This window comes from Engraulis encrasicolus, chromosome 16 (assembly GCF_034702125.1).
Source record: "Engraulis encrasicolus isolate BLACKSEA-1 chromosome 16, IST_EnEncr_1.0, whole genome shotgun sequence".
In the NCBI taxonomy this organism is placed as follows: domain Eukaryota; kingdom Metazoa; phylum Chordata; class Actinopteri; order Clupeiformes; family Engraulidae; genus Engraulis; species Engraulis encrasicolus.
The window spans coordinates 18,680,872-18,705,587 of NC_085872.1; the positions used below are offsets into that span (position 1 = coordinate 18,680,872).

The 24,716-nt window shown below is 45.2% G+C and overlaps 1 protein-coding gene across 1 annotated transcript in view; it reads left to right on the plus strand.

Annotated features, from left to right (window-relative positions):
* The window catches only part of LOC134465323 (alpha-N-acetylgalactosaminide alpha-2,6-sialyltransferase 3-like), a 73,309-nt gene that overhangs the window by 40,729 nt on the left and 7,864 nt on the right, over positions 1 to 24,716 (plus strand). The window contains 1 exon segment of the mRNA XM_063218938.1: positions 8,355 to 8,767. Within this exon segment, the coding sequence (XP_063075008.1) occupies positions 8,355 to 8,767 (413 nt within the window).

Below are 24,716 nucleotides of genomic sequence, written 5' to 3' on the forward strand. Positions count from 1 at the left end.
ATTTGAATCTTTCATGGCACTTAGAGGCGAAACTGTGAATCTTTTATACTCAAAGGCCTGCCACGCTCGGTTTACATGATCTGTGTTCTCTCTTTCACAAAGCTTTGTCACTGGCTGATTTAGCTGTATCAAATATTGCAAAAAGACCTTGGGAAGCATACAGTTTGTCAGTCAGGCCACCTGAGGGCAGTCTACATACAGTATAGAATAGATTTGGAGTCACCTGTAATACAGTGCCCAAGGCTTAGCCAGGCATTTAAGCTCATTGCCTTTTTTCTCTCTACATGTGTAAGATCAGCTTCATAAGAGCACCTGTCCATTACATATCTGCAGTTATCACGACCATCCGTTTTCTTATTTCAGAAAAAACACCTGGCTAGTTTCTGTACAAATGAACGGTGCATGGTCGATTCTGCTCCAACGATGCGCACGCAGCCAAATTACGTCATATCTGTTTACAAACAGTAAATTGGTCCATAGATCTGGAGTCACCTGTAATACAGTGTCCAAGGCTTAGCCAGGCATTTAAGCTCATTGTATTTTTTTCTCTCTACATGTGTAGTAAGATCAGCTTCATAAGAGCACCTGTTTGTCTCGCCTCCTGCTGTACAAAGAGTCCTGCTCCACCAGCCAAGCTTATCTGATGCCAGTAGCTTCTACGGTTACCTGAGAGAGGGATTTGGTGTCTCTGCGCTGACTTGCAGCCAATGGTTACACAGCATTTCAGCCTGAGCAAATAAGATACTGAAAAGTGTATCAGTGCATTACAGCAGGCATCTACAGTATTAACCAGAATATTTATACCAGGGGTGTCAAACTCAATTCAGGGCCAAAATCAAAATCTGGAACAAAGTCACAGGCCGAACTCAACAATTATTTTTTTAAATGGATTGAAATTGTGCATGCATGCATTTCACACTCATAGTTAAATTCCACATACACTCTTTCCCATCATATGTGTCTGTTCAAATGTCTGCACATCCTGTGATACAACACATTTCAAGTTGTGTTACTGTTAGGGTTGGGCTGGGACTGAGACCCTGGCCACTGGCCTAATGCAGTGAACACCCCCTTGGCAAAACAGAGAAATGACTCAAATGCAGAGGACTGACAAACAAGGATCAAGTTCAAAAAGGTTTAATTTGGCAAAGTCCAGGAAAAATCCACAGCATGCAAAAGATATGTCCAATTCAAGGCAATCAAGGTTTCCAAAAAATAAAGTAAAATCCAAACGCACAGAGGATCCAAATAATTTCAAACAAAAAGCTTCGAGTGGCAAGTTCCAGGATTAAGTTCAACAAAAGTAGATTTCAAAGTCCAAAAAATAACGAAGGCAAAGATTCAAGAAAGCAAAAAGTAATTCCAAAGTATTCTTCAAAGAATGCAAGTGACTCACCCTCAACCAGCACAAAGACTCAGTGACAAGAACAAAACACAGGGCGGAATAAATACCCAAGGTAATTGGCAATTAAGAATTGGAGGGAAAGTAAACCAAAAACAGGTGGGGCACAAATCACATGACTATCAAAACAAAGCATCACATGACATCAAAACAAGGAAGCACATGGCTGTCAAAACAAACACAAATCAAGCTGTCAAAACAAACATGGCAAGGATGCAAGAGTGACCCCTAGAGGCCAAGAAAAGTCACAAAACCTAACAGGACCCCCCCCTCAAGGAGCGTCTCCTGGCGCTCCCAGGACGATCAGGATGGGCCAGATGGAAGTCCCGACAAAGCCCTTTGTCAAAAACGTCCCGAGCAGGGACCCAACTGCGCTCCTCAGGCCCATAGCCCTCCCAGTCAACCAGGTACTGGAGGCGGCCACGGAGAAGGCGGGAGTCCAGGAGGCGACGCACAGTGAACACAGTCTGACCATGGAGGCTTCGGGGAGGTGGGGGACCCCTGGGGGCGGGGGCATAAGGGGACGACAGTAAGGGCCGCAACAGGGACACGTGGAACGTGGGGTTGATTCTCAGAGTCCGGGGCAACTGAAGCCGGTAGGCCACAGGGTTCACCCTGCGCACCACCTTGAAGGGGCCAACATAACGAGGAGCAAGTTTGCGGTTCTCCACCCGCAGAGGAAGGTCCTTGGCGGACAACCAAACCCGCTGCCCAGGACGGTAACTGCGGGCAGGCTGCCTGCGGCGGTTGGCCTGAGTCTGGTTGGCCCTGGACGTATGGAGGAGAGCCCTCCGGACCCTGCGCCAAGTCTTTTGACACCGTCTCATGTAGTGGTCGACCGAGGGTACCCCGGCGTCCTCCTCCTGTTCAGGAAACAGGGGCGGCTGGAACCCGAACTGGCATTGGAACGGAGACAACCTGGTGGCAGATGACTGGAGGGTGTTATGGGCGTACTCCGCCCACGGCAGCCAGGTGCTCTCGGGTCGGGTTGTCCATCGCCAGACCCCGCAGCATTGTTTCCAGGTCCTGGTTTAGCCTCTCAGTCTGGCCATTAGACTGGGGATGGAACCCGGAGGAGAGGCTGGCCGTGGCGCCGATCAGCTTACAGAACGACCGCCACACTCGGGAGGAGAACTGGGGCCCTCGGTCGGAGACGATGTCCTGTGGGAGTCCGAAGACTCGAAAAACATGAGTGAACATTAGCTTGGCAGTCTCAAGAGCAGAAGGGAGTTTGACTAATGGTATGAAACGGCAGGCTTTTGAAAACCTGTCAACTATAACTAAAATGACAGCATTACCTTGAGAATCTGGAAGACCCGTGATGAAGTCGACAGCCACATGAGACCAGGGACGCCGAGGAATGGGCAGAGGGTGCAGGAGTCCCTGGGGACGCTGTCGTGGGTTCTTGCTTCTGGTGCACACTTCACAGGCCAGGGCGTACGACCTCACTTCTTCCTTCATGTTCGGCCACCAGAAGCGTCTCTCCAGGAACTCAAGGGTCCTCCCAGCTCCTGGGTGAGCAGTGAGAGGGGTTGAATGACCCCACTGGAGAACCTTGGCCCGAGCTGAACGAGGTACATACAAGAGGCCCGGTGGTCCCGTCCCAGGACCAGGGTCCTGGCGCTGAGCTTGTCGAACTGCTTCCTCCACACCCCAGCGAACAGGGGCCACAATCCGGGACACAGGGATGACAGGACCAACTTCACTCTCCCTGTCAGTGGAAGAGAACAGCCTGGAGAGAGCGTCAGGCTTGGTGTTCTTAGAGCCAGGGCGGTACGACAGGGTGAAATCAAACCGACTGAAGAATAAGGCCCACCTTGCCTGTCGAGGATTAAGCCTCTTAGCTTGCTGGAGGTATTGTAGATTTTTGTGGTCTGTCCACACGAGGAACGGGTGACGAGCTCCCTCCAGCCAGTGCCTCCACTCCTCAAGCGCCAGTTTCACAGCAAGCAGTTCTCGGTCTCCCACATCATAGCGGGACTCTGCAGGACTCAGTCGGTGGGAATAGTATGCACAGGGATGCAGCTTTCCCTCCGAGCGCTGAGATAGGACAGCACCGACGCCACTGTCAGAAGCATCCACCTCGACAATGAAGGATTGTGAAGGGTCAGGGAGAACTAGAATGGGTGCAGAACAGAAGCGGTGCTTGAGGTCATTGAAAGCCTTCTCTGCCTGAGGAGACCAGGTAAAAGACCTGGCTGTCTTTTTGGTGAGATCAGAGATGGGAGCTGCCAAGGAACTGAAGTTCCTGACAAACTTGCGGTAGAAGTTAGCGAAACCTAAGAAACGCTGAACTTCCTTCACTGACCTGGGAGTGGGCCAGTCCTGGACGGCCAGGGTTTTGACTGGATCCATCTGGAGTTGTCCTGTCCGCACAGTAAAGCCCAGGAAGGAGACCTCTGGCACATGGAATTCACATTTCTGGGCTTTCACAAACAGACAGTTCTTGAGTAGCCTCTGAAGTACTTGGCGGACATGTTGGCGGTGTTCTTTCAAGGTCTTGGAGAATATTAATATGTCGTCAAGGTAAACAAAAGCATATTTGTTGATCATATCCCTCAGGACATCATTGATAAGGGCCATGAAGACTGCTGGTGCGTTAGTAAGCCCAAAAGGCATAACTTGGTACTCATAGTGTCCTGATGGGGTGTTAAAGGCAGTTTTCCATTCGTCACCCTGTCTGATACGAATGAGGTGATATGCATTCCGCAAATCCAACTTAGAGAAGACTGTAGCGCCTTGGAGCAGGTCGAATGCAGTGGACATCAGCGGCAGAGGGTAGCGGTTGCGTACTGTTATCTTATTTAGACCTCGGTAGTCAATACATGGCCGCAATCCCCCATCTTTCTTACTGACAAAAAAGAAGCCCGCACCAGCAGGCGAGGTGGAGGGTCGGATGAAACCAGAAGCTAGGGAATCTTTGATATATTCATCCATGGCCTTACGCTCTGGCTGAGAAAGGGAAAACAGCCTGCCACGAGGAGGGGTAGCACCAGGAAGCAAGTCTATGGCACAGTCATAGGCACGATGAGGAGGGAGAGTGGAAGCCCTGCTCTTACTAAAAACTTCCTTCAAATCCCAGTATTCTGGGGGCACTTGAGATAACTCGGTGAGATCAGGGGGCTCGGCAGGAGACACAGGGGAACTAGAGAGCAGACAAGAGGCATGGCATGTAGGGCCCCATTCCACAACCTGGCCTGTTGCCCAGTCTATATGAGGGTTGTGGCGGGTAAGCCAAGGGAAGCCCAAAACTACAGGGAACTCTGGAGAATTAATGAGGTGCAAGGATATTTCTTCTCGGTGAGCTTGGAACTTGAGAACAACTGGGGAAGTTACTTGGGTTACTCTACCATCACCTAAAGCCTGGCCATCTAGAGCAGAAACGGACAATGGAACTTCAAGGGGAACAGTGGGGACATTGATTCTTCGGGCAAAATGGACATCTATGAAATTACCAGCCGCCCCGGAGTCTAACAATGCTTGGCAGGAATGGATAGACTCACCCCATGAGATGGAGACAGGGATGTAGACTCCTTGGCCGGGAAGTTCGGGAGAGAGGGTGGTCCCCGTCACAACCCTCCCTCGGCTGGACGGGACGGTCCTTTTCCCAAGAGCTCAGGACATGCTGCTCGGAAGTGGTCAGGTTTGCCGCAGTAGAGGCAGCACTTGTCCCTCCTTCTGCGCTCCCTCTCAGCTGCGGTGAGGCGAGTACGGCCAATTTGCATGGGCTCAGGACAGTCACTGGCGGAGGTGGGTGAACTCCAGGATGAAGCAGTGAGATAAGGAAAGCTTGGGTCTCGACTACGCTCCCTAATTCTGTTGTCAAGGCGAATGGCATGAGAGATCAGTGTCTCAAGTATAGTAGGGCAACCTATAGACGCCAGACCATCTTTAATGGGGTCAGATAGGCCATGGTGGAAAGCCGAAACCAGGGCCGTATCATTCCATCCACTGACTGCTGCAAGTGTACGAAAAGAGATGGCATAGTCTGCAACGCTACCTCTTCCCTGCCGAAGGTACATGAGTTTCTTAGCTGCATCTTGGCTAATGTCTGACTGATCGAAGACACGAAGCATCTCCTCCATAATTTTTTTGAAATCAGAGCACTCAGGTCCCTGTCTCTGCCAAATGGATGTTGCCCAAGCGCGTGCCTTATCAGCCAACAATGTCACTACATAAGCAATCTTGCTGCGGTCAGAAGTGTAGGTGGCCGGCTGGAGCTCAAAGGTGAGTTGGCATTGCGTAAGGAATTCTCGGCACTCACCATGCTTGCCATCATACCTCGGTGGTGCAGGAAGACGGGGCTCATGAGGTGTAGTAGGTAGCGTGGCAGGAGGCACAGGAGCTGGCACTGGAGCTGGAGCAGACGATGGATCAGAGACAGAGACCGGACCAGGTGGAGCAGAAGGGTGAACATGAGGAGGAGACGAAGGTAGAGGAGTCAACTGTGCAAGACATTCCCAATTTGACGTAACATTTCATCGTGGCGAGCAAGGGTTTCTTCTTGTTTCATCAATGCTTGTCCATGAGTATCCATGGTAGCACCAAAGCTTGTTAAAGCGGCAATTATGTTCTGAACCTCTGCTGGGTTGCCAGTCAGAGAAGCCTCTGCTGAGTCAGTCATGACTGAGTCTTTCTGTTAGGGTTGGGCTGGGACTGAGACCCTGGCCACTGGCCTAATGCAGTGAACACCCCCTTGGCAAAACAGAGAAATGACTCAAATGCAGAGGACTGACAAACAAGGATCAAGTTCAAAAAGGTTTAATTTGGCAAAGTCCAGGAAAAATCCACAGCATGCAAAAGATATGTCCAATTCAAGGCAATCAAGGTTTCCAAAAAATAAAGTAAAATCCAAACGCACAGAGGATCCAAATAATTTCAAACAAAAAGCTTCGAGTGGCAAGTTCCAGGATTAAGTTCAACAAAAGTAGATTTCAAAGTCCAAAAAATAACGAAGGCAAAGATTCAAGAAAGCAAAAAGTAATTCCAAAGTATTCTTCAAAGAATGCAAGTGACTCACCCTCAACCAGCACAAAGACTCAGTGACAAGAACAAAACACAGGGCGGAATAAATACCCAAGGTAATTGGCAATTAAGAATTGGAGGGAAAGTAAACCAAAAACAGGTGGGGCACAAATCACATGACTATCAAAACAAAGCATCACATGACATCAAAACAAGGAAGCACATGGCTGTCAAAAAAAAAACAAATCAAGCTGTCAAAACAAACATGGAAAGGATGCAAGAGTGACCCCTAGTGGCCAAGAAAAGTCACAAAACCTAACAGTTACGCTATACTGTACGTTAATGGTGTATGTGGGCCAATAATACACATTTGAAATGATCTTGCGGGCGGAATAAAATGACTCTGGGGGCCAATAGTTTGACATCCCTGATTTATACCATCATATGATCTGAGATGTATGAGTTGCCTGCTTATAGACAAACCTAGCAAGGTCGGGTGAGCCTCCCACTACCGCTATGACGTAGCCTACTGTATGTGTATCATGATTCATAAGTAAAGACTGGATCGTATTGATCCGCTTGTCGGCCTTGACTTGTAGGCCTACTGGGAAAATAGGCCTATACAAAAAAATAAAAGAAATTCATCCCTATATTTATGAGTGATGCTTCAACAACCACTGGATTTGTTAGCTCCCAAAAGGAATGCTTCACATGTTTTTACTCCTAAGTGGAGTTTTGCATTTGGTTTGTGCTTATTAGAGGGCATTGATCAGAGTGGCTTCTGCAGCCTTGAGCTGACTACGGGGTTCTTCTGAGGCACGACAGCGCACAGTGTGCTGCATTCACTCTCCTCTGTGATGCTTTTGAAAGACGGGGAGCCGCCTTCAATTTGTCGGCCGAGGCACGCGTGTGTATTCTCACCTGACAGCTGTGCACACACGCGCTGTCTGTCCTTCACGTCACGGGAGGAGTGCTTGTAACAGCTGCGATGCCTGGAGCGCCGGTGATTGTTGCCCTCAGAAGGCAGCGGTTCACCAGGCTTTCACGCACAGTTAGCAGCGCATGCTAATCTCGTACTAATCTCGTACATCACGATTTGATGAATTTCATCAGCCTTTAAATCTTCCACACTTGTGAAACCTCCTGAATCTGACAGTCCTGTGCCATAAGAGCCAGCACTGAAGGCTAGCTGGGTGTCAACAATTCCCTCTCTACCATCGAGTAGAGCTTTGAATTCGGATGAAATAAAATTCCTCTCCATGAGCCAGATTCTTGTGCTTTTACTGAACGGCAGTGTGCTAAATTCGAATCATATGGTTGTCTGCCTTCTGTTGCTGGACGGATTAGGAATATTCTTGAGAGGAGAGCTGACTAAAATGCTATAAGATTCATACCTTAGTGGTGTGTGTGGGTCTGTTAGTGTCTCTGAGATTTTAAAAAGACTATTCCATTAACCACACACTAACCAGAACAAAATTCACAGTCATTACACAGGACGATCAAAATGGTGTATTTCCAAGCTCCTAATGTGCAAGATGTAAAGTAAAAGACCAATGATGGTTTGGCTCTTACAACTCCACCCGTTCTCTGTTTTAGTGAATGAATTACCATGTACTTACTGACGTACTGTACTTACCATCTAATGATCTCCAGTCCAGACCTCCATGATAATGTGATTGCCTTCATCAGATGTTAAATTGCATCTGTTGTAATAGCACAATACACTAACCTAGTGTCAGGGGGCGTGGGGGAGCCCTAGAGGGGCATTGAGAAGGATACAGTACAACTGAGTGGGGGCGTGGCTTAGTTATCATTGGGGGCATTAGTCTATTTTATTTTTCAGTACTAAGGGGGCATTGGCAAACTTATGATGAGGTTAAGGGGGCATTGGAAGGCTTATGATGAGATCAAGAGGGCGTTTATTAAAAAAAGGTTGAGAGCCACTGGTAACCAAACCCCTTTCTCCACCTGTCTCTCTCCCCCCCAGCCGCTGAAGCTGCAGTGTGACGTGTGCAGCATGGTGTCCAGCTCGGGCCAGATGCTGGGCCAGCAGATGGGTCCGGAGATCGACCGCTCCTCCTGCATCTGGCGCATGAACAACGCGCCCACCAAGGGTTTCGAGGGCGACGTGGGCCAGCGCACCACCTTGCGGGTGGTGTCCCACACCAGCGTGCCGCTGCTGCTGCAGAAGCCGCAGTACTTCTTCGGCGGCCAGGCCAACGACACGGTGTACGTGGTGTGGGGCCCGCTGCGCAACATGCGCAAGGACGGCAAGGGCATCGTCTACAACATGCTAAAGCAGGCGGTGGAGAGCTACCCACAGGCTCGCATCTACGTCACCACGGAAGAGCGCATGAACTACTGCGACATGGTCTTCAAGAAGGAGACGGGAAAAGACCGGTAAGCAAAACATTATTACATTACATTACACTTAGCTACTGCGACATGGTTTTCAAGAAGGAGACGGGCAAAGCAAAACCTATATAGGCCAACCTCCCCGCATGGCTTAACTTAACCTGTCATTTTCTAGTGCATGAACTACTGTGACATGGTCTTCAAGAAGGAGACGGGCAAAGTCCGGTGAGCAAACCTTGGTCTTTTTCGACTTTTTATTTGATAGGACAGTGTGAGAGGTAGACAGGAAGCGAATTGGGAGAGACGGGGAGGGGTCAGCAAAGGACCCGGGCTGGGAATCGAACCCGGGTCAGCCGCATGGCAGGCGAGTGCCCTACCTGTTGGCCACAGCAGGGCCCAGTGAGCAAACCTTATGGGTCAACCTCCACGCCTGGCTTAACTTTTTAATTTTTTTTATTTATTGTTTTGGTCTTTCTTTTTTACTTTATTTATGATAGGGCAGTGAAGGTGGTGACAGGAAGCGAGTTGGGAGAGAGAGATGGGTTAGGGCAAGCAAAGGACCCGGGCCGGGAATCGAACCCTGGTCAGCCGCATGGTAGATTAGCGGCCTACCGTTAGGCCACGGTAGGGCTCGGTGAGCAAATCTTAACCTGTCATTTTCTAGGCACTGTCCCAGTGCTCTGATGCGTCCTTGAGTATTTAGAAGCCCCAGTCTCTCTCTGGTAATTGGGAGCTGCAGGCCAGCTGTCTCTCATGCGCATGCATGTGTTTGTGTGTCTGTGTATGTGTGTGGGCGTGTGAGAGAGAGAGAGAGAGAGAGAGAGAGAGAGAGAGAGAGAGAGAGAGAGAGAGAGAGAGAGAGAGAGAGAGAGAGACTTTTGTGTTTTGTGTTACTGGGGTTTGTATGGGTTTGTGGGGGGCTCTTGCCATGAAAAAATGAATAAATGACAGAACAAACCCAAAAGCAATTCCTTAAAGCGTGTTGTGTACACAGTGCCTTTGTTTGATCAGATGTGTGCATTGCAATGTATTTGTGCTGGTGCCTGGCTGCTCAGGTTGTTGTTTGGAGCTCATGGTTCACAGCCACGTGTGATGTGATGGTTTGATTCGTATCACAATGTTATTGCTGCATAGGTGCATTACTCAGCTCTGGCCAGCCACTACTGCCATGGGAGCGTTGTATATGAGACTGTTACTGCTGTTGCAATATTACCTTCACGACCGCCATCCATCCAAAACAATGTGATCATAAATGTGTCATTTTGCATTTTTCACTGAATTATTGTGTTAGGCCGCAGCTGGTTTGTGGAAATCTATGGAGAATGTAATATCTTGGGATTGCTTTACTTTTCCTTTCTCTCTTTCACAATCCCTTTAACCTCTTCTACTAATCTCTCTCCCTCTCCCGGTCTGTCTGTAGACTCTGTCTTCTGTTGTTTTCTCTTTATCGTTTCTCTCACCAACATGTCTCTTTCTGAGCTCCATCACATCCTTCCTCCCGGCCCTGCCAAACAAACACAGGCGGCTGTGCCAGCAAACTTCTTCTGCCTTTGTTAGCCATTATATGTGCGTCATCCGAGCAGGTGATGAACTGGTCTAGAGTAGAGTAGAGAGTATAGTATCATTTATTCATCCCAGGGGGAAATTAAGGTGTCAAGTAGCATACACACATACATAAATAATCTGTAGTAGTCTGCATCATTGCATTTGTTTGGGATTGCTTCCAAGTCCTGAGCAAAGCTCTCTTTCTCTCCCATGTTCTGTATAGACAAGACAAGCATCTTTTAATGAGCCTCTCTCTTCCATGATCCAGTGGTGGTGTGAGCGAGCTTGGGCTATATACTCACTGCCAGGAGACCATAACAAGTGCATGTCACAGACCGTGAACAGATGTGGGTGTAATATGAGTTGTAAATATGCCCTTAATGGGGAGAGGTGGGAGGGTGGATGTCAGGGAACAGTTGGTTGCGGAGGCTCCTGCTTGGAATGAAATTAGAGAGTTGCTGCCCCCACTCACTGTCACCACCTGAGATACGTAGCAACAACCAGTGAGTCACCAGCTCTGTGCTGCCTGCGTCCTGCCAATTATACCGTACAGACTTGCCTGGGTGGCATAAGAATGACATTTCATTCTTTTTCACATTTTTTCTTTCTTCATTTTCTTTTCTTTTTTTCTTTCATTTTTCTTTCTTTCTTTCTGTTTTCTTTTTTACTTACTTACTTGCTTTCTTTCCTTCTTTCTTTCTTTCATCTTTCTTTTATTCTTTCATCTTTCTTTCTTTCTTAGGAATGGCTTTTCTTTCTTTTTCACATTTTCTTTTTTCATTTTCTTTTATTTTTTGTTTCTTTCTTCCTTTCTTTCTCTCTTTCTTTTTTATTTCTTTCTTACTTGCTTACTTACTTACTTTCTCTTTTTGTGCTGGCTTGCCGTGATTGTATTAGCATTCATCTTGGTATTTTACATTGCAGCGAAGTCTGGATTTTGTGCCTGTCTCAGGTGAAGTGGTATTTCAATATGCCTAAGTCCCCCTTTCGTGGTTGGTAATGCTTTGCGAGCCTTGCAAAAGATCCTCTCTCAGATACAGGCTTGCATGGGGACTTTATTTACGCAGGCACTGCCCTGCAGTGCACCTCCATTTACGTGTAAATATGTGTTATAGACATGCCGCAAACTCACTTTTATTTGTGGTTAAAAAACACCACCCTTATTTCACTGGGAAGTGGAGTTGAGTCCCTGTGTGCTGGTCTGTTTTCTACTGTGTCTTTGTGCAATACAGAAAAGTCACAAGCCTTCATGAACTAACTATAAGGAGTGTTTCGTTTATTTTATCTTGCAAGAGAGCACATTGAATCATCTGGCTGGTACTGATCTATTTTGGCGGCAATGTCTGCATCAGCCATATGTTAGTGTAGGGGGAAATTAGGCCAGGCTAATCAAAACTGTTACCAGCATCCTGGTTCATTCCATCCGTTTGAGCTCCACCTCGTCATTAAGAGCATACTGCAGTTTATTTCCTCATAAGAGAGCAGCTTCAGCTCGTAATAAGACAGAGGAGCCTGTCTGCATTTTAAAAGCATCTCGGGGGCTTTGGTCACAGCGTCACTGATGTTGTTTAGTGACTGCATTAAAGGAGAAGTCCAGTTTTTTTAACATTAAGGCCATTTTCTGAGTGGTCTGCAATGTTTTAGAGTCCCCCTCACCGTTTATTTCATGATTGCTGCAGTCTCTGTTATTTGGCTGATTTGGATTTGATCTCAACTAGCTTTAGAATGGCCGTCTATGGGCACCTGCTACTCTGTTCTTAAAATCACCTTTAACATTTGTTTTGAAGAATATGCAACTCAGCAAGAGTTCAACAGTATTCACTGGTGTTCCTTAGCAATTTTTGTAGCGAAATATGGCATCTGTCATGTTTTATGTGTGTTTTATGTAGCAATTTGTAAATTAAGTTTCACTTTCACTTTCACTTTCTTTCACAAAATGGCAAATAAAAAATGACAGAAGCCAAATTTCGCCTTGAAACTTGTTAGGGACTGCAAGTGAACACCCCTAACCACTTTGTGAGCTGTAGAGTTTCGAAAACAAATGTTTAAGGTGATTTTAAGAACAGAGTTGCAGGTGCTCATAGACGGCCATTCTAAAGCTGGTTGAGATCAAATCCAAATCAGCCAAATAACAGAGACTGCAGCAAACATGAAATAAACGGTGAGGGGGACTCTAAAACATTGCAGACCACTCAGAAAATGGCCTCAATGTTAAAAAAACTGGACTTCCCCTTTAAGATAGCATATACATACATACATACACACATATACACACACACACACACACACACACACACACACATACACCACCTACCTTTGGGTCCTGGGGCAAGTACTGCAAAGCAGAGAGTGGAGCAAATGGAGTTTACACACTGTAACAGTTGCAGTAAGAAAAACACATAACCACTCTTTTGGGGAGCGCAGGTAAGTGGCTAGTTCAAATACCTTACTCGTCCTTATGCTTTAAATACTTTAAAAAGCCTGCCGGCAAAACATGGTGTTTCTTTTCAATATTAATTGCTGTACATTTTAAAAAGCTCCCCACTGCACACCATTTTTACTGTCTCTTCTTGACTTTAGAATATGTAGGTGGTGCCCACCTGAAGTAGCCTGACTGAAATACATTTGGCCAGCTGTCATCATGAGATATGACTGTGTGTGTGTGTGTGTGTCTGTCTGTCTATCTATCTGTCTGTGTCTGTGTGCTGTGTGTTGTGTGTGTCGCCGTGCGTTTGCATGCAAGCGTGTATCTGTGTGTGTTTGTTGAATAAATAACCAAAGCTATCTCGACTAAGTCCAGCCCACCAGGGAGGCCCTGGGTTGCTTCAGGGTAATTACTTATTTCCTCCGCCACTTCCACCATCCATCAGGCCAATTCTGACAGCATACTCATGCGGTTAGGTGGGTTTGTGGTGTGTGGTGTGGTGTGGCCTTGGCAGGGGGTGGTACGGAGTCGGGGGGGAGGCATGTGTGTGTGTATGTGTGTGTGTGTAGTATGTGGGGGTGGGGGGGACCAATCACTCTGGGTGTCACGGCTCCATCTTGCTGATTGGGGCGACGAGGCGGCTGAGATGTGTGATGACAGGCCTAATGAAGCTGATGATGAGTGGCGTTCCTGCCTTCCCGGCGGGGAGTCCTTCCATCCGTGTGTCGACCCGGCCCAGAGCCGCGTGTGAGTCGTGGGCGAGTGTGACGGAGGTCATCTTGCACCTGTTCACCCCCCTCGGGGATCGAACGTGCGACCTCGTCAACTACAACGGTTCGGCAATGGGAGACACAGTACGATACCGCTGGGCCAAGACACTAGTCTCTCGGCCCAACGGCACGAGACTGTATGAGACTATCGGAGGGAGGTTTACCAACGTTCCACGCCAACTCTGTGCTAGTTAGCCTCCGTTACACTCTCCCCCTTAAACCTCACTCCCATCCGGGTCACGGCACCACTGTGACGGAGGTCATCTTGCACCTGTTCACCCCCCTCGGGGATCGAACGTGCGACCTCGTCAACTACAACGGTTCGGCAATGGGAGACACAGTACGATACCGCTGGGCCAAGAGACTAGTCTCTCGGCCCAACGGCACGAGACTGTATGAGACTATCGGAGGGAGGTTTACCAACGTTCCACGCCAACTCTGTGCTAGTTAGCCTCCGTTACACGAGCCGCGTGTGAGCCGCGCTCCCTTGCTGAGGGCCTCCTCCACCTCCTCCACTTCCTCCTTCTCAGAGCAGCAGGGGGCCGAGGATCAGTCCTGCACCGCTGAGGCGAGAACATTATCTGCTCTCTGTGCTCTCTGTGCTCCGTGCCTTTTTGTTCTTCACAAAAAAGCCCCGTCGAGAATTACGCATTGCTTGCTGCTCAAAAGACAACGGTGGTTTAGAGGGTTGATCGTAGTCTTTGAAGAATAAGGTATCAATTAGGATGCTGGATGTTTTTTATTAATTACTAGTTGGATAATTACACCGCAAGCACTTTAAATGCCAAACCTCCAGGAGTAATGGATGGAGGAAAAGTAAGGTGCAGGACAGCAATAAGGATAGCTCCCCCTTTCCCTATAAGCCCAATAGAAGTTTCTAGAAACGTCCCTATTTTTCAGCCGAGCCTCTCCTTCAGGCATGAGCCACACCAATAGCACAAAGACAGGCCAACCAATCACAGAACTCAACAAGGCTCAGCTCCATGTCCCTTAAGTGAACTGCTCCGGAAAAGCCCGACACCATTACCATGTGTGCCATGAGTCATGTTCTGACCTTTAGCAAAGATTTTAGGCGGCGCTCGCTGCTCAATTTGAATTGCACACACCACTGTTCACCACCGACATCTATGCAGGTATGGCAAGCCAACAAAACAATTGGCTGGCACAGGAGCACTTCCTGTCTCCAATAATGAACATGATAGTGGTGACACAGCACTCCATGCACAGCAGCAAATCCAGTCTGCACAGGGACTGAGGAGTATTGAGGAATTACATGTGTTGTCCAAAGAAACATCGACTTTCTCCAGCCAAACCCTATTGATGCTGCGATGGTGGTGGGAGGTGAGGGGGGTGATGGCGGTGGAGAAGGGTCTGTGGTGAGCAAAGGTCCCCTTTCTACCTGCCAGTGACCACATCTGTGCTGAGTCAGCGTGTACCAACACATTTCCATGGGGACGGTAATCAGCAGCCTGCTCCACTGCCACCCGTGGATTCAAGGAGATCTTTAATTATCGTGATTGCTCTGAGAGGGGGATGAGAAACCAGCAGTTGCAAGGATACATTAAATGAGCGTGAACACACACACACACACACACACACAGAAAGAGAGAGAAAGAGACACACACACACAGCCCCACCTTTATATCTTTGTGGGGCCCTTTCTATCTTTGTGGGCCCTTCCATTCATATTAACCCTAACAATAGCTGAAGAATGCAACATTTTGCCCAAACCAAAACAATCCCTAACCTGTCAGGGAGGAAAAGTTTTTACACTTTTATTTTTCACCAGTAACAACAAAACTACCCCAGCAAAAGAGGTCAAAACATGTGGCGCCCAGGATTTGGGCCCCACATGGAGCTGATAGCAGTGGCCTCACAAAGGTAGATTCGTGTAGCACGCACACACACCCACACACACACTGCTGGAGTTTGTTGTGTTCTGAAGAGGCTGTGTCTTGGCAGTGTTTAGCATGGTTAGCCAGGACCTTGTTGAACTCAGTTATCAAATCAGTGCTGCTCCCGAGTTGCTGCGTGTCGGTAGATAATGCAGAGACAGGCCTGTTGAATTTCCAGATTGCCTCAGCAGCACTACACATAGCCAGTGGTACCGTAGTAGTAGATTTAACGATACTGTATGTCATTGTGCTGCATGGAGTCTTCCTTATCGTCTCCTTCCGTGTTCTTTTGACATTGTGCACGAGTCATTTAGCACATTATTCATGTCACAGAATGCTCTTTCTTCAGGGCAGGAAGAGGGTGCAACTGCAAGCATCACATTTAATCAGCACTGGCTCATGTTGGCTAAACGATGCTCTCAGTTCGGTGCCGTTGTGTTAGGGACACAATGCACATCTTGAGGAACTACATTACAGTATGTAAATGAACTGCAAAGGCATCTGTTGACAAGCGTTATGCTTTATCAAAGTAAGTCATTGGCAGCAGCCGGTCTGGCAATGCAATGTACTTCGAAAGCCTTAGTTTCTCTGAGATGAAAATGTTACAAAGATTAAAGAAGTGTTACAGTATATTTTTAGTATTGACATTTTATGATATCCTGGTTATTATGTAAGGAAGCTTTAATCCCTGGACGTGTGCATTCATTAGACAATCCCTGCATTGCTCTTAACTGTATTTCTGGATGTGTTTGTTGAAATGAGAGAACATAGCTTGATGAGCTTTCACGGCATTTGTTTTAAAGGTGCAGTCCAAATCCCTTCTTTAGTTTTATAACAATTTGTTAATACTTGTTCTCAGTAGTCTGTGGTCTCACACCATTCTGATAACGGTGAAAAGTTGCTTTCCAAACATGAGCCTCTCCAGACTAGAAGCAATATAAACACCCCAGTGCTTACACTAGGTGTTTGCATGTTATGAGTTTTTTTGCCTGCCAGTAGGTTTAGCATGCAATAGACACACCGCCACGTTCTGCTTCCACTGTGCTGGTATTCTCACTAAAGGGACCACTGTATTCAGTCTACCGTACCTCCTCCCCAAATGCACTGCTGTTTGTACTCAGTCTATTGTGTAGCACATCAAAGGACCTGGAGTGTAACATTCATTTACTCACAACATGGCTCCGGCTCAAGCTTTTATGCTCATGAGAGAGAGCTCCATCCGCCATGCAGCAGCAGTTGTGCCCAAGAACAAATGTTCGTCTCTCAGTAAGACAAATGACCACAGTGTGTGCTGTTTTTTTGCCCTTGTTAATAGAGCGAGTTCATCATCTGTAAGTCAGCACCTGTCCAGTCTGAAAGGCTGTCACCACTTACATCACTCACTCATGCTCAGGCCGTTCATTTATTCACACAGTGTCCAACATGTAGAGTTGCCTGGAACTCACTTTCCAGACCCCTTGCGGCTTTACCGAAAGGTACATTTCCTTCATTGTGAGCCAGTCACATCCATTTAGAGTAAATGCACTTCGCAGTCACTTAAATCCTCACCCTCTGCAATCAGGACCGCTGGCTAGTGCTGTAAACTACGCACCTTTTGTCACGAAACGTAATGCATGACAAATGCGATTACAGGTGGCTTTCATCGGTTAGATTGAATACATGCAGACACATTCTCAGAGCGAGTGGTGTTTTACAGCGTTTTTCTCTCTCTGAACTTGAGCAGTTCCAGTCTCTGCTAACGGATCCGTAGTGACTACAGCATGGATGGTAATCATACATGCACACTGCACAGCAGCAGCATCCTGAAAAGCACAAACTGTCAAAATGAGCACCTGAATGTACAGCAGAGATCAGTGAGTGAAGGTGGTCATTGTATAGTAATCATTTTTTTGCCCTTCCTCTGCTTTTCAAGTATTTTTTTTTATATTTGACAGCTTCTCTTTCCTTGTTTGGAAGCATAGACTATTCTGCACTAAACTGCATGGCCAGGACATTTAGAAATAGTCTCTGTCGATTTATGCAGTTCTACTAAGTAATGAAATGCAATTAACATTTGGAAATAAATCATCCAGTTTTTAAACATTTAGTCCTCCATCTCAATTACATGCATTTAAAAATGAAAAAAAAACAGCTGAATATAGTCCCACTTCTCGAGTACATGTATTCTCTCTGAATGAAGTAGTCAACAGCCCAGACGAAATAATGTTAGTCTAAATAGACAGTGGTGCTGGATAGCTCTCGCAGTCTCACCCAGATAAAGTAGTGATAGGCCTATAGGGTCATTCCACGCCAAATCAACAAGAGCCCGCGCACTTAGGTCTCAAAAAAATCTGAAAATATTACTGAGTGTACCCATGGTACTGAAGAGAAACACTGTTACTTTATTTGAATGTAGGATGTATACTCTCCATGTTACAGCCAATTTCACTGGGGTAGGGGGGTGCCCATTTTGTTCACACTCTTTTTTCTTTCAAAGTTCACAAGCCCGTAGCTCAAGAACTAAACCATGTAGGAAGCTCAAATTTGGCATGCTGGTACATAGATAGGAATAGTTTGTTGCATAACTGTCAGTTTTGGTCTGTATGATCCTGCATCGTCATAGCATTCCCTCAAAGATGATACAAATTGTACTGGAGTTTTTGGCTGTGCTCTGTTTAGGCCTTCAGAAGACATATTTGTGCCCAACATAGCCTCATGATTTTTTCCCCTTGTAGATACAAGTAGAAACACTCCCATAAAAATCTATAAATAGAAAGGAAACCCCATCCGTGTTTGACCAGAAGACCTCACAAGTCTGACAAATCATTTTGGGTGTCATTTTCAGAGCACCAGAACACCTTGTGGGATTGTCCACAGATTTTTATTTTATATTTTTCTTCATTCTTCATGAAGTCTTCTTTTTAAAAATGCCAATGAGACTTGTCTTATGTGATGTTTTCTTTTGTAATTTCCACCCTGAACATGGGCAAAATGTAAAAAGAGAGCAACATGATTTCGATAACATTTAATGTAAAGACTAAATAATAAAATGCAAATTTTGCCCAGACATGATCACCCGAGAGTCCCTGTGCAGGGGTGCAGGTATCCCTTTCAATTTCAATGATTTCAGGAGCGTTCAACTTGGGAGCAGGTTTGCACACCAAAAGAGACATTAGGTCAGGCACAAGGAGTCATGTTGTTACTTTTTTTGACCAGCAGATGGCAGCGGAAGAAACGCATAGAAAACATATTGCCCTCAATGTGCATGTTGCCTATGTTCAGGTTGGAAATTACAAAAGAAAACATCACATAAGACAAGTCTCATTTGCATTTTTGAAAAGAAGAATTCATGGAGAATGAAGAAAAAAATAAAATAAAAATCTGTGGACAATCCCACAAGGGGTTCTGGAGCTCTGAAAATGACACCCAAAATGATTTGTCAGACTTGTGAGGTCTTCTGGTCAAACACGGATGGGGTTTCCTTTCTATTTATAGCTTTTTATGAGAGTGTCCCTACTTGTCTCTACAAGGGAAAAAAATCAAGAGGCTATGTTGGGCACAAATACGTCTTCTGAAGGCCTAAACAGAGCACAGCCAAAAACTCCAGTACAATTTGTATCATCTTTGAGGGAATGCCATGACGATGCAGGATCATACAGACCAAAACTGACAGTTCTGCAACAAACTATTCCTATCTATGTACCAGCATGCCAAATTTGAGCTTCCTACATGGTTTAGTTCTTGAGCTACGGGCTTGTGAACTTTGACAAAAAAAAGAGTGTGAACAAAATGGGCACCCCCCTCCCCCAATAAAATTGGCTGTAACACGGAGAGTATACATCTTACCTTAAAATAAATTTACAGTGTTTCTCTTAAGTACCATGGGTACACTTGGTAATATTTTCAGAATTTTTTGAGACCTAAGTGCGCGGGCTCTTGTTGATTTGGCGTGGAATGACCCTATAGATAGACAATGATGTGTCGTAATGATAAATATAAACATGCAAAATATATTTTGCTATTCATATTTCTTTAATTTGATATTATTTCATAATTACTTCATATTTGCATTGCTAGGTATGAAGCTCAAATATATCAAACGCTAGCTATGTGGTGTTGTAAGCTGTAGTATCTTCCTGAGCAATGGTTTGCCATTGAAGGCAATGTCTAAAATAATTTCTAAAGTAATTTATGTAATTATGCTGTCAGCCCAGCAGGATAAAAGTCAAAAAATGGCCGGTTGGTTTGAGTGCCAGTAGTAAATGGCTGTCCCTTCCTGCTGCATAAGCATTGGCCATGTTTACCCGTGTTATCACCTGACGACTGAGCCCCATTTTGGCCTGACAGGCTTCAGCAGATAAAACTGTCTTTTTATTTCTATTCTTAGTTGAAGTTTGAGTTGACAGTGTTGTGCTGTGGGCCAGTTGTTCCCCAGTCTTTGCCAACTGCCTTTCATTAGCTAGCATCATATTGTCTGTTTCCACTGTAGGCTGCTGTTGCAGAATCTTTAACGAGACACTCGGGAGAGTGAATAAACCTCCCAGCCTACATAACTCTCGACATAACTCTGGACTTTTGCAGAAAATTAGACCCAAGTCCTTCACACTCAAAACCGTAAGACAACAGCTGTAGGAGGCCCAATTCTGTTGTATTTTATTTAAGGTTAAAACCTACGTACAGACACAGGAAATGAAACATAATGTGAGATTTAAAAATTGCGGAAGGATTTAGAAGAAACACTACTTTGTGTAATGTAAAGCCTACTTTACACAAACCGCCTACCAAGTAGGTTTGTGTCTGTCAGGCTGTTAGTCAGTCTATTTCTCTGTGTGTTTGCCTACATTTATAATTGTGTATATCTTCCTTCGTGTCTTTTGATTTTAAGTAGATGGCCAATCAGTGCCCTATATTTAAGTGCATTGCACCCACATTAGAATCTAAATGTGTTTGTCACCGTGCCGTCTGTGCAGAGGATCTTGATTAAAGTATTAAACAGTTCCATATGTGCAACATGAGAAGTGAAAAAATCATCCTTGGGTAACACTTTACTTGAAGTGTTCCTGCGTAACACATTCATAGCAGCTGTTATAAAGTCTGTACGAAGCATTCATGATTGTTTCATGACCCATTCATACCAAACCTTTCATGAACCTAGCGGACGGAAGGACAGCAACTTGTCAAAATAAATGCTAAACAAAGCAGCATTGCAGGTTTTGTTCTGAACCCTCAATGATGACTGATTTTGATAAGTTGCTGTCCTTTTGTTTTCCATGGCTATGAAAGGTTTGGTATGAATGTCTTAAGAAACAGTCATGAATCCTTCATGCAAAGTGTATAACAGCTGCTATGAATGTGTTTTGCAGCGACACGTCAAGTAAAGTGTAACCCATCCTTGATATGCAAACTGCTCTGGGTGACGATGTTGATGATTAGAGAACCAGCACCTGCACATTTCTGTCTTGAGGAAATCACTCTGTTTTGAAATACTTCATGATTTCCCACCTTTTATTTTTCTGACCACATACTTCGCTCCAAAACCGATATCCTCATCTTATACAAATGGCACGTACCGTCTAACACAATATATCGCTTGACACCACTATCATTTTAAAGTAATGCAAAATGGTATCCATCCAGCAGCTGTTGTCATGCTGAGAATGGTGGGGGAAATTGGCCTGTCTTCAGAAGGGAAAATATTGAATTACTGTGATCCCAGCAGGGCCTGTTGGATTCTTGTTCTAATATCGTTGAATGAGGTATAGGACATTGAAAAGGATTACAGACTATTACCCAGTCTGGCATTGCTCGTAGCAATCTGAAAGAGCTTTAAAAAAAAAAACTGTTATTGTTGTTCAAACACAGCGAAAACATTATTTTTTTCAGTTTCCTTATCAATTAACATATGGTTAAAGTGGTTAAAGTGAAAGGATCGTATAGCCTACCTACCTAGATCTGTATACAACAGAATTTCTTCCTCTGACATTTCTTTTTCTAAAAGGTTGAGGTAGGGAAAATGGTGAGGAATGACAGACTATATACTAGGGAAATAAGAGACCCTTTACGTAATAGCATGCTGTGGATAGCCTCAAAAATAAAATGGCCCAGAAAACACTCAAAAAGGACCGAGGTGGACAACGCTGATGCTTGCTGTAGGCATACCATCTCCATTAGACTACTGTGTGCCTTTACCCTATATTGTACTCAACACATTTCTTCTGTCGTCTCCTTCCAGATCAACATGCCTGGCACAAACATGATGATATGATTTTGTCCTGAAAGCCATACTGCCCTACAAAGCAAAAAGGCAGTAACTGTGCATAGCTTTGAGCTGAGTAAAACGACTTCAAAATTATTCTGTTGTCTAGTTTTAGGTAGATTATTGACATGTGACCTTTTTGTCAATATGGCTCAATGAACTCAATATTAGCACATTCTTTGCATATTAATAATTGTGTGTGTGTGTGTGTGTGTCATTCAAGTCATAATAACTCATTTTCAACAACAATGCAGTGACTGCCTTTTTACTTTGTAGGGCAGCATAGGTTACTCAATCAATTGCTGTTGGCTGAAGTTGCTCCCACACTCCAGACATGATGGTGACGATACACATTACCCTTGAAAACATTTTTAGCACTTAACAATAGCAATAAAATATACAACCGGCAATATGCCTGAATGTGGTGTGATAGTAAAAGTAATGGCTTGTTCGAGGTAATAATAATGGTCACTAAAATGCAGGGAAATTACTGTGATGCGCTCTGTGGCAGAATTCCCACATGCAATGTGCAAGTGATATAAAATGCCCTCCCTCACCACACCTGTTAAAGGCCAGAGTTATTTAGTCCCTCCAGGAAATCGCGATGTTGCGATCGCGTCGTTTTTCGCAACTTCAATGAATTCCCGCGAATTCTGCGCGAGAGCGCAACTTTAACCAATCACCGCGATTTCCCGCAACTTTGAACACTTTGAACCAATCCATGTTGCGCTGACTTCACTGACGTCGACAAACTTCCTTTCAAAAAGGATAATACAATAAAAAAATACAATAAAAAAGTAACCTAGCAATCAGTCCCATCACTTTACTATGCATGTACAAAGTTGTCGGTGAGGGGGAAAAAACTAATAAATACGAATGTAGGAAACAGGGTCACAGGAGGGAAAATGTATGAGACTAGTCTGGCATAACCAATAGGCCCACATTTTTAAAATGTGCTAGGCCTACATAAATATATAATTAACACTTCATGACAGTCATCTACATTACGCCAAGTATAGGGCTCCTACAACAAGATGTTTTCTTTTTTCTAAAGCGGTCCACCTGCTGGACCACTTTGGTGTTTGACTTGTGCGCATACAGAAGGCAACATTTTCCCTCCGAATTGAGATGCGCAAATGCCTTGTCCACAACAAAGGAGTAATTTCCATCCTTCATTGTGAATGCTGCGTGCGTGCCTGGCCGATATAGTAATCTCTTTCGCGCAAATTGGGCTATGGCTGGATACGAGCACTTGGTGACCGTGGTGACCGTGTCGTCGAATCACTTTCGTTTAACCCGGCGCGGTCAAATGGGCAAGAAACACTGAACATGAATAAAACCAGAGCAGACACGTTGGAAAGCTGTGGGAGTAAGTTGGAAAACTACTTTCTCCCTCTCCCTCTCCTTCTCTCTTCCTTGCGCGATTGACGGTATTGATTGACAGCTGAGACCTCCGTTCTGCAGGCGACGTGGTGTTTTATAGCCTAGATAACAATCTCGTCGTCTTTTATATTCACAAGAGCGCCAAAATTAATATAACTTCTGAACATTATTCAGCAAGCACCCTTCACAAAAGGAAATCTGTGAACTCCATCCTCGTTACATTGAATGATGATCATCAACCGTTAATTTAAAGCTGGCTGACGGCTTTGTCTGCTTTTATTTGTGTTTCTTTTGACAAGCTTGAAAATTAAACGCCGACACAGGCAGGCTATGTGTAGCAGACGACTCACATTAACCAGGATTTCAGTCACAAGAGTTTGTCACCACGTAGCCTACCCTCTTCAACTGGGTGGACATGCCCAATTCCGCCCGCCTACTTATATTTAATTATGTATCCACTGTTTAAGTCAGAAATGGATATCGACATGATACGAAGTTTGTATGCTTACAATTTGAAACGGTGATGACATTTAAAACAGTCAAACGGCCATAAACAGCATTGTAATGAAGGGTGTCGTAATGGCAGCATGAAAGAGATGGAACTCTTCACGGCATTCTGGCTAAAAACTCGCCCTGGCCGCTTCCCTGCTTTGCTTAAGGACCAAAATTATAATATAAAAAAGGAAATAATATAAAAACACCAGAGGACCAGTGTTCTTTACTTTCAAGCGTGGGGAAACACATTAAAAATCGCAACAAAAATCGCACCTTTCACTTCATGCCGCAACAAAATCGCAACAACACAGTAAGAAGCTCCGCAACTTTTATCGCGATTTTCTGGAAATCCTCGTGCACCATCTGGCAATTCCGACCGCGATTTTTTGAGAAAATGCCCGCGATTTCCTGGTGGGACTGGAATAACTTATTGCTTTTTGCTGAGCTCATGCTGTTAGCTTTAGCTGAAAATCATAGTGGCAGGGAAGTACTTAACATGCACAGTACACCTAAACAGTGTGTGCCTTTAGAGTTATAAAAGTCGTTATTAAAGCAAATTAACTTTTAAAATGAACGTTCATTTCAATATTCTCATTATTATTTCATATTTTTGTTGAGTCTCCAAAGAAGACTGTAATTACAATATTTGTTAATAAATGAACAGCCATTATCAAGCCAATACTAATATAGAGCCTTCAGCCATGTCTCATATTGACTTGGAATGAGTCCTTCTCCAATTCATTGTAATGAGAGATGCCACAGCCAGAGAAAGACCAATAATATTCTGCTTGAATTTTAATGCACACTTGCTAATTGTGAGAATGGTTGACACAATAAACCACTACAGTATGAGTTTGAAAAATCTCCATAGAAAGCACCACAGACAGAGTGCACTGAGTGTCTTGAGAGATTTTCTTGATTATTGTACACAGTGAAGCCTTCCTTGGTCTTATCCAATACCTATTTATCACTGGGTCACCGAATGAATTACCCCAAAGTGTCGTGCGTTTCATTTTATCTGCATTCATGGGCCGAGTAGCAAATTGCTTTGCACATCCTCCTCATGCTTTAGAGAGGAGAATTATCATGCACTTCTCCTCCCTCTCCTGATCCAACTGACTCTCTGATTCTGTGGCAGAGTGTAATTAAGCATAAACTGTGGCATTGGGCTTATCCTTGGAGACTGGTGTTACTAAATGTAGACCACTGCCCTCCTGCCGTGGGCTCAGAGGCCCTGGTAGTGGTC